Consider the following 10,356-nt stretch of genomic DNA (forward strand, 5'->3'; position numbering starts at 1 on the left):
GTGAGCAATTTATACTTATAAGTCTTTTTCTATTTTCTTTTTTTCAGTGGATGAAGTCCACAGAGCCAGGCAACAGCACTGGAACACCAATAAAGATTGAGGACCCCAACCAGTTTGTGCCGCTTAACACTGATCCCACAGAGGTTTTGGACAAGAGGAACCGGGTCAGTTCAAACATCATCACAATCTTTCAGGCTCTTTCATTTTATATACACACTGCTGCTTGTCAGATAAATTCCTAAGGGTCATTTGTGTATGATAGTGGATAATGTTGTCATTGCACCTACACTATCATCTGACACAAAGACTTTATTTCACTTACTCTGACTGCCTTTAAAGAACAGATTAAACAGATTAAACATATTTCAAGCTCCAATATATTCTCTGCATTTGATGTATGACAGATACAATGGCACTAGATCTGTTTTTTAATAGCTCAATATTCATAAGGGAACATTATTTCTTAGGACAACTACTGTTTGACTAACTGTTTAACTGCTGCCAAACAGGTTGTGTCAAAAAATCCCAAACTCTGAAATACTTTGAAGTTTTTTTCTGTCATAATAACTTAGAATCCCTCACTTTTCAGTTCAATATTCAAAATTGATTAAAAGTTAATAGCATAATAATTACAGCTGTACCTTTAAGCATGGAAGCTAACTTATCAAATCTCTATTATATATGGAATATCTCATAAAGCTGTTGAATCAGTTAGGAACTATGGTTTCCAACTTTCATTACTCCTCTCACCAGGTGTGAGAAAAATACTATATGTAATATTAACCCTCCTGTTATGCTCGTTTCCTAGGGACAGCAATTATATTCCTGGGTCAACTTGACCTGAAGCATATTTAATCATTCAAAATTGTCAGAACCCCAAAAAATCCCCCTAAACATTTTTTAAATCTCATTATAAACTCCACTACTATCCATTTAATGCTAATTGTTCATGCTAATTAAGCCAAGCACAAGAAGTGTCATGGTGAAAAAAATACTTTTAAATTATTATTATTTTTTTTTTACTTTAAAATGGGCCAATTTTACCCACAACAGGAGGGTTAAGAATTCAAATTTTGTATGTAATATTTTTTTTAATGCTTTATTTAGATCAAAGATCAGCACAGAGGCGACCAGATGACTCCAGGACCGAAATCTCAGTTACTCTCAGGGATTGTTGTGGACACCATACCAGGCCCGGTGAGTATACATGCCAATGATAACACATTAACCACACCTCAGGGAATATATTGTCTCACTGTTTACATTTCTCCTGTTTTTGAAGTTACATTTCTTAAAATACAGTTTCAGATATATAACATCAAGAGCAATCACTATGTTCTGATAATTAATACTAAGAATCACAAAAGTTTATTTGTCCAATAAAAAGCAGCCGATCACTCAAATCTGTTAATTATTTGATTTGGTATTTTATTGAGAGGTACAGACTGTGCCCTCCTCCTTACAAGCCAAATAACCTTGCAGTTGCTGGCACAAGTTAAATCTGTTAATAAAACACAGGCTGAAATTGTCTGTGGAAAATAAGGATGAAGATATCAACTTCTGTTTGATTCTGGTATGAAAGTTGCAAGAGACACTAACTACATATGAAAGGATAGCAAACAGGATTGTCAGCGGGCATGTTTTTCATTTGACAACTGTGAAACGCAACTGGCAAAAAATCATAAACACAAGTGTATAATTATTTTTCATTGTTCCATATGAGCAAGTACCTCCCTTTTTCCCCCTAAAATGCTCATGTGTTTATTGTCTTTATTTTTTATACCATCCTTTCAATCAGGCGTTCATCGATGAAGATGAGGCGTACACTCGCTCTCTTCCTCCCAATCCTTTTGATGATCTGACGGGGAAGGAGCTGGAGGAATACAAGAGCACAGTAGAACGGAAGCAACAAGGCCAAGAAGGTAGTCTTTCTTGAATACGTTTTGTTTTTGAGTAATGTGTTTCATCACCTAAGCATGGAACAGCTTGAACTGTTCTCATTTGGCTACTGACAGGAAATTGCAGAGAACACCTTGTGCTGGTATTTTTTGGGGGAATTAGCTGAAACAGGGCTGCAAGGGAAATAAACCGAAGGAAAGGTGACATGTAACGCTGCGGATAACTGATTACAGCGGATACTATGCAAAGAGTAGAAGATGAGAAATATGAAGAATCTTTTTTCTTTTTTTTTCTGATACAAAACCTCTACTTAGTTTAATCCTACTTGAGTTTACAAAATCGGATATCATCCTATGTAGATTATGAGTGTATCTTGTTTTGGAGTTAATCCCTTGCTGTCAGTGAGGTCATGACAGAGATTAAGTTGCAGATACAAAGTTAATCTCGAGGTCTAACAGCAATCTCAAGCAAAATGGAGAAGAAACTGTAAAGACTGGAGTTTCAGACTCTGTAACATCTCTTAAGTGTTGTGTACTCAAATGAACTTGTTGGGCTGTTAAACTAAGAGGAACACTTCAGATACAATCACATGAATTCAAACCACTCTAATTGTGTGATGATTATGTGGGTCAGAGGCTAATCCTGTGGTTTTATAGATTCCAAAAGTTTGTATTTCCTGTTTATACATAGTGTCATTAGGCAGTAAATTAAAGCGCCTGGTTCTTGCCCAGAGGAAAGATTGTACCTACATTCACTGAAATGAGGATTTTGTATAACAAACGCCGGCAGCAGGAAAACGTCAGTTCGTGGTTTCACTCTTCCTCTGTGTTGTGAAGTCAATTCACAGGGATGGCGAGGGATGAGCTGCAAAGACAGCAGTGTTGTCAACCTACTCATGTCTCTGTTATGACTGTAGGCAAGGACAAAAAAGTGTGTGTAGGAGGGAAGCATCTCTGCTGCTGTTGCATGTGAGAGTAGCACCTTTGTTTTTTTTACTGTCACAATAGCGCGTCGCTGTTCGAGCCTGTTCAATTGTTTTTGTTCTTTAAATGTCGTGCTCGTAGTGAGGGTTCAGGCAGGGCAGGGACGGTTGGTTGATTGGTTGACGGGTCCTACATTTTAACCTGTGAATCGACCATCGACGTCTGTAGGCAGGGTGTAGCTCCGTGACTTTAGTGATCTCCTGACCTTTTGTTTTTAAGTGAAACGCCTCCACAAATATTCCATTGATTACCATGAAACTTGTTTCAGGTCAATCTGTGCTAGAACACTCCATTCTCTGTAGCCTCAGAGTACTCTGAGGTCAGGGCTGTTTTTGGTTTAATCCATCAAATGAAGTAGAACAAAACCTAATGTTCTCAATACGAGTATAGCATTGTTGTTTTTAGGATGTGAGCATTCTGTCTTCAGTATCAAGCTCAATGAACCACTGTGCTGTGACATATGGCCCCTATTTAAAGTCTTCAGGCTAAGGACCAACATCAGAGAACTTGTAGATGTAGGTTGAATTAGTCTCGTACTGCTGTGGGGCTTGAACGCTGCACTTTAACACAGTGTAAGGTAGGGCTGGGTATCACCAGGTCACTGGCGATATGATACTATGACAATATTTTGCTCACGGTCACGATACTATCATGATGCAGCGATTCTGGGATAATCAATATATTGCAAGAAATATCATCCACGATACATCACCATATCTGTGTCACTGAAGAAATTCAGAATTGATTGAATGCACTGAATCAATATCACATGAACGACAGCCAAGTAAAACAAAGTATATACTGCACAGTGGCTCTTATTAACATACACTGACCACAACTTGTCCAGTGTCCTTGTGTTATGTACAAGTCTTTAAGGGAAGAATGATACAAAATAAGGCTTCACCAAAATATTTTCTGCCTGTGCAAATTAACAGAAAATTATAAAAACGAAATGAGTGCAGAAAATACACATTTCAGTGCTAGGATTATCAACTCCTCTGTTAACATTGACAGGGTTCCCACGCGTCCTGGAAAAACTGGAAAACTTGGAAAACAGTTGGCCAGTTTTCAAGTACTGGAAAACACATAGAAACCGGAGAAAAAGTAAAATGTCCTTGAAGATCACGGATTGTCCTGGAAAATGATTCCAACATGACTGTGTGCGATCTAACAAGGTTAAAAAAAACACATCCCCATTCAACATTTGTGGCCATTTTTGTCGTTCAGATCTATGTAGGTCAATTTATGCACTGATCCTCTGATCATTATTATTTATTTATTTCAGTAAGGCAGCTTCCAGATTTCTTTGCTGGCCCTTTTGTTTTTTACTTAGCTAATTTTATATTTTTTGAGAAAAGAGAAAGCTGAGATGAGAGTTGCCCATCATTGTTGCTTGGTTGCACTAATAAAGTGAAGTGCTGTACATCTATGGATGCATTATTCTATTATCAATTTGCCATAATCTTTAAGAATGTAAGAGATGATTTCATCGATAGCCATAGACTGCATATCATCAATGTAGACTTCCACTGAGAGGAACACATTAGAATATTTAGGAACTTAAATTTAGACTGTCATACCAGCTTGATCATCACTGAAAATGTCCTTGAAATGTCCTGGAAAATGATCTCTGGAAAAGAGTGGGAGCCCTGATTGACATATCAGTGCTGCTTAACAAGCAGAATCAAACTTGCAAATTTCACTGGGGCTTTACCAACAGCCAGCAGGTGTGTTCTGAACCTCTGTGTGATGAAAGGACGGTCAGTACCAGCAGATGGCGCTAGTCTTTATTTGTCATTCCAAAAAAAGAGGATCCTGAGGAACTAGAATGGCAGATAAATAAACCCCATTGACACAGACTTTCAACCAACACGCACAAAAATGTCTAAAAAGTTGCCATTTTTAGTTGTGTCATAAGTCTCAGGAAGAAAGAAATAAAAAAAGTTATCTTGAATAGCTTGCATGGTTTCTTCTGTCCTGCTTCTCTTCATATGAACATCCAATCACAGCGAATTATCTCACTGACCGGCTCTGGCGCAAATTCAACATGCTCAATCAGATGAAAAGTGGCCATCAAGGGCCAACTTGTTCCAATGATGCAGGACAAATCATACTAAAGGGCCTACTCTTCTTGTTTGCATGAACAGTAAAATATTGAGTGGTACAAACTGGTTCATCTAGAGCTTCTCACTCATATGAACATACAGGCTTCAAGAAATGACCTCTGCTGTCTGTTCATTTTACAGAGGATGATGATGCCACTGATGCAGATGAGATGACAACATTTGATGGTTCCACTATTTCCCTTTCCCTCTCCCCCATAATGACGCCACTTAAAGATGGTAATTAGCTTTAATATTAGGTGTTAGTTTGTTTTCTGTGTTTCATGTCCCTCTGGTGTAATGTGTAAAAAGGAGATAACTTCCTCAAAATAAACTGATACTGAAATGTATTATTACACCTCTGCCTGTCTGACTGCACGTCTTAACCACATCCCCCTTCACTGACTTGGTTTCCTCTGTTGACAGACGTGATTCCCAACGGGAAAGACCATTTGGAAGAGTTGGAGGAGGATCTGAGCATCGAGGTATCCAAGCTGAGCATGAGCACCTCGGATACTGTGGAAACCTCAATCACATCAAATGAGAAGACAGGGGAGGCTCAGACCCCAGAGAGCCAAAGCAAGTCCCTGAAGAAAAAGAAAAAGAAGTTCCGCACACCTTCATTCCTCAAAAAGAGCAAGAAAAAGAAGGAGGAGAAGGAAAAAACTGAAGCCTGAGGGCATTTACTGTAAAAGCAATTAGTGTTTGGCTAAGAAAACCACCTGAATTCTATTCTGATTGTTCAGCTTGTTGAAGAAGAGTGAGAAAGACCAATGACTATCAGAACGTCTCCTAGGACTGTCCTTTTTACACATCTCTCCTCATTCACAGTTATTATATGTGAAAGTTTTCTCTTAGATGGTGAAACTGATGTGTTTCCCCTATGAATTAATGATTGACCACTCCTGATGGGCTCAGCAGAAGGCTGTCAAAATGGCGATGACGTGGTAATTACCCATATTTTAATGGGGTTTGAAATGGGAACCACAGAACTACAGAGTTGTAGACGGTTACAACAAAAGCAGATACAGATTTTTTTTTTGCACAGTTACCTTATTGAATGTAAACTGAAAGCTCAAAGAATTGTTTAAAAAAATGTAACAATGTCACAAGTAGTAACTCAGTGGCTGAATGATTATGACTTTTAGAAGTTTGGCCTTATAAGAAGTACGATTTGTATCCGAACTCTGCATAGATATATCATCCTGTAATAATATATGTCAGTTTATGCTATAGGTATTACAATATAGTGTTTGATAAATGAATACATGATTTGGTAGTCTTTCTATACTAACTCATATACTAAACATGCTGTGATTGATAGTAATAATTCATGTTTTTACATTTATGTCAGTGGTATTGTTCTCATGGTTCCTGCTTTATTGTGACTGTGAAAAGGAAATTGACGGACAGAGAGCTCAGTGAAGTGATGCTTTTTTTCATAGCGATGTTTATGAGTGGTGAAGAAATGACAGATATCAACCACTTTGGTTCGGATGTTAACGTTAAAAAGTGCAGAGCCTGCATCTCAGAAAGATGAGTGTGATGGATGTTGTGACTAACTTTGCTTGGATATAAAGTTGATGGCGGAAAGCCCGTCTTCATAGCCACCGTCAGAGTTTGATATACAGTATATTAGAGGACCTTATATGAACATACCAGCCAATAATGTGAATGATTTGTTTTGACCCAAAGGGAGTGAACTCTTTGTAAAAAAAGTTTGTTTTTGTGAGGTATTTTGTTACGCTAAACCAAATGTTTAACGATGGGACATAGAAAATGTGAGAGTACAATCTAATATCAATATTTTAACACTTCTTTTATTATGATGTTTTTTTATTGAACTTAATGCGTAGTGCATTGTGTTTACAAACTGCATTTACTTAGGTAGTCTATGTGCCTATAGTGCTTGTATTTTCTCTGTTGTTTACATCGCTATCTGTGTAGCCGCAGGTTTTTTTCCCCCCCCTTTTACATTACCGTCACCTCCCCTCACAGTCGGCCCTCTTAGATTGCCTTTCCTCTGATGTAATAAAAGCTGGCATATGTTTCCATAACAGCTTTATTGCTGCTCTGCTTATTGACTGAAAGATATTTGATGTCATGATTCCTCATCCGTACTCAAATACGGTTTCAAACATGCACCAAATTTTTGATGTTGGTGGATATTTGTTATATCTAAATGAGGAAACAATGGAAGTAAAATAAGATGTTAAAACTCAACACAGGAAATTAAAATCCCCAAAGTAAAATACATTTCTAAGATAATAAAAGGCTAAAATATTAAACCAATAAAAGAACTTAAGATGCCAGACTTAAAATAAATAAATGAGTACATAAATAAATAAAGTAGAATAAAAGTGACTACATTTGAAATAGATAATAAATAAATAGAACTATTAAGAATAAAAATAAAACTTAGTTAAAAGCAGGACTAAAAAGGTCGGTCTTGAGTTTGCCTTTAAAAATATTTATGCTCTGGGCAGCCCTCCGATCCTCAGGCAGGGTGTTCCACAGGCGTGGGCTGTGATAATAAAAAGCTGCCTCACCTTGGGTCTTAGTTTTTACGTTTGGTACAATTAAAAGTCCACTACCTGAAGACCTGAGGGCTCTCACTGGCTCATATGATAAAAGCAAAACTGATAAATAAGAAGGGCCAAGACCGTTAAGAGATTTAAAAACCAATAAAATAATCTTAAAATCTATTCTAAAAGATACTGGAAGCCTATGCAGAGACTAATTACTAGGGATAGACCGATAATACAAATCCAACAGCCGATAAGAGATCAATTTAAAACGGGGCTATTTTGGCTCAAAATTAATAAAATAACGTGGCAGAAATGACACCGTCAGCAGAAACCATAGCCTAGCTTGTGTTCCATTTCTCCCTGCAGTTTCTCATGCAGGAGACGAGCTGAGCAGCATCCATTGTGGCCCCTACAATTACTAGTTATTTAAAACTCATACAACCCCTCTTCAAAAACACTGAAATACCCCCATAAAACAAAGATAAGTGAAAGATTAACATTTCAGTTACATTGACATTTTGGAAAACTTTAGGGAGCTATTTATTTGTTTAAGTTTTCATTGAACTTTATAAGACATGCTGCTGAGCCTGGGAGCTCCCTGCACTTTGTGTTAGAATTTCAAAACAAAGATGTCAATTGTCTAAGATAAAACCTTTAACATGTTGCAAATCTGAAAAGCTGTTTAATAAACATATGCTTGAAGGCATTTAAACGAGGTTAAGTGTTGGAGTTTGTATTATTCAAAATTTTGACGCCAATATTCCCCCTTTTACAGCAAATGAATATCGGCTCCAAATATCGGTTATCGGCCTCCTTGACTACTAATAATCGGTATCGGCCCCGAAAAAACACATCGGTCTATCTCTATTCATTACTGCAGCGACTTCACATTCTGCTGTGGTATGAAGCTCCAGCTATTTATATCCAGCCCTAACTTACTCCATAACACACCTCAAGAATTAAATAAAGCTCTGAAGAAAAATATTTACACAGCCTGCCCTTTTTTTTAAAAAGAAGCAGCGCCTCCCTAAAACAATGCACCCTGTTCACTGATAATTGACCATGTGAAGCTGTATAATCAGTCTTCAGACATGATATGAATGGGGTGTTGTCATGGTAATCCACTGAGAGGGGGCTGTGGAGACAAAGAGGGGATTTGGTGTCTCCAACAGGTGTTCATGTTGGGGGAGTGACGGGATCTGCACCTACACCACCCCCAAACCACAAACACACACATCTCCTGAAAGACGACATAAGGACGAAAGATAAGGTCTAAAGAGGAGCTTTTAACTGAACATACAACAACTAAGCTGAAGAAGAATGAGGAGCGTTTCTTTTGAAGTGAGAGATAACCACATTTCAGGGTTGGTAATAAAGAAAAGCCTTATGCTGATGAAAACGCTCCAGGGGATTCACCTTTCCTTGTCATTGGAATAACAAACATCCTTATTAAAAACTTCTCTCGCTTTATTTCTTGGAGAATAAAAAAGCAAACAAACGCCAACCTCTAAACTAGCTATGTTTAAATTCCTCCCAGTGTGTGGATGACAAAGCTTAGCGCTGAGCTCCTCCTCGCCCTGACACTGCTAAGGAGAGGACGGAGCAGGTGACACATGTCTGCTGTCTTTCTGCTGTGACCTCAGGGCAAAGTGCATCTATTGTTTTAAAACAACAGGGGAGGGCTGCTGCTGCACAAAGCTCCATCTGAGAGCAGCATCTTAATGACCGCAGCATGTAAGAGGATAGCATCAGATAGATGCCCAGAGAGATAACCCTTAATAGAAGATATATTTCTCCTTTCAACTGCATCCAAAATGCTTTATAGTACACTGATGTGTGTGACCAGCGTGGGATGTTTGTCAAATTCTTCCACACTCACACACACACACACACACACACACACACACACACACACACACACACACACACACACACAGACGCTGTGTCACTTCGCCTCCTCTGTGACAGCCGAGCCACTGGTGTAATCCTCAGGCTTTTCAGATTACTCCAGTTGGGGTCACATTCTACACCAACCTACAGTGGGTCAGCTTTCCACGCTGCGGCTATCAGCGTGCAGCACGCACAGTCTCTCTGTCTGCACACGAGCCTCACAGCATAGGGGAGCCTTTTCCTGGTGAAAAGCTGTCACTTTCCTCCACCTCCCTCTGAACTCCAGCTCTGTTTCTGGCTCTATTTATCTGTCATTTCGCAGATACATGGGCAGCAGAAGATGATATCTGAGTTGTGGTGGTGTTGTGGAAGATGCAGCAGAAACATCAGCCTTAATGGAGCTGCATACTAGCAAAAAATAACCTTAATGGGAAAGCAGAATTCAGTTTTTAGGAGATCATGAGTCCTTCTAAAGTATGGATCCTATGTTAAGAGTGCATCTCTGTGTCAGAGTCCATATCGGCACTGTCTGTCTGTCTGTGTGTGTCAGGGCCTTGCCAGGCAGCTGAAATAGACTCCATGGGTGGGTGTGCTCTCTCTCTCACACAGGCGTCCGTTACAGGCCTGGCCACATCTGCAGCGGGCCAGCCATCTGCACCCATTGTCTCGGAGGCACAACACAGCCCTGCACGCATGGCTGGCCTCGTAAAGACAGGCGCTTTTCCCCTCTGTCCTCCTCCGTCCCTCACAGAGTGGAGGATAAAAAATGACTTCTTAATCAGTCAAAGGGGGCAGCAGAAGTGAATCAAGCTAGAAGTAAACTCAATTTCAAGGTTAGTCTTTACAAAGGAGGAGAAACTTTAAGGTTGGTGCGGCACAGGCACTTTCACTATCATGCAAATTCTGTTGTCTACTGAAGTGAGGCAGCCAAAATTGGCCCCGCTCATTCCCACA

At 39.2% G+C, this 10,356-nt stretch overlaps 1 protein-coding gene across 2 annotated transcripts in view; it reads left to right on the forward strand.

Annotated features, from left to right (window-relative positions):
• add3b (adducin 3 (gamma) b) overlaps positions 1 to 7,045 on the forward strand; it is a 33,900-nt gene extending 26,855 nt beyond the window's left edge. For both annotated transcript variants that reach the window (XM_034682384.1, XM_034682385.1), the window contains exons 11-15: positions 48 to 164; positions 1,108 to 1,197; positions 1,799 to 1,922; positions 5,129 to 5,224; positions 5,411 to 7,045. In XM_034682384.1, coding sequence (XP_034538275.1) covers positions 48 to 164; positions 1,108 to 1,197; positions 1,799 to 1,922; positions 5,129 to 5,224; positions 5,411 to 5,661 — 678 coding nt within the window. In that variant the 3' untranslated portion in view covers positions 5,662 to 7,045. The remainder of the gene's footprint in view (positions 1 to 47; positions 165 to 1,107; positions 1,198 to 1,798; positions 1,923 to 5,128; positions 5,225 to 5,410) is intronic.
• Positions 7,046 to 10,356: the final 3,311 nt, after the last annotated feature.

The sequence above is a fragment of the Notolabrus celidotus genome, chromosome 4, assembly GCF_009762535.1.
Source record: "Notolabrus celidotus isolate fNotCel1 chromosome 4, fNotCel1.pri, whole genome shotgun sequence".
In the NCBI taxonomy this organism is placed as follows: Eukaryota; Metazoa; Chordata; class Actinopteri; order Labriformes; family Labridae; genus Notolabrus; species Notolabrus celidotus.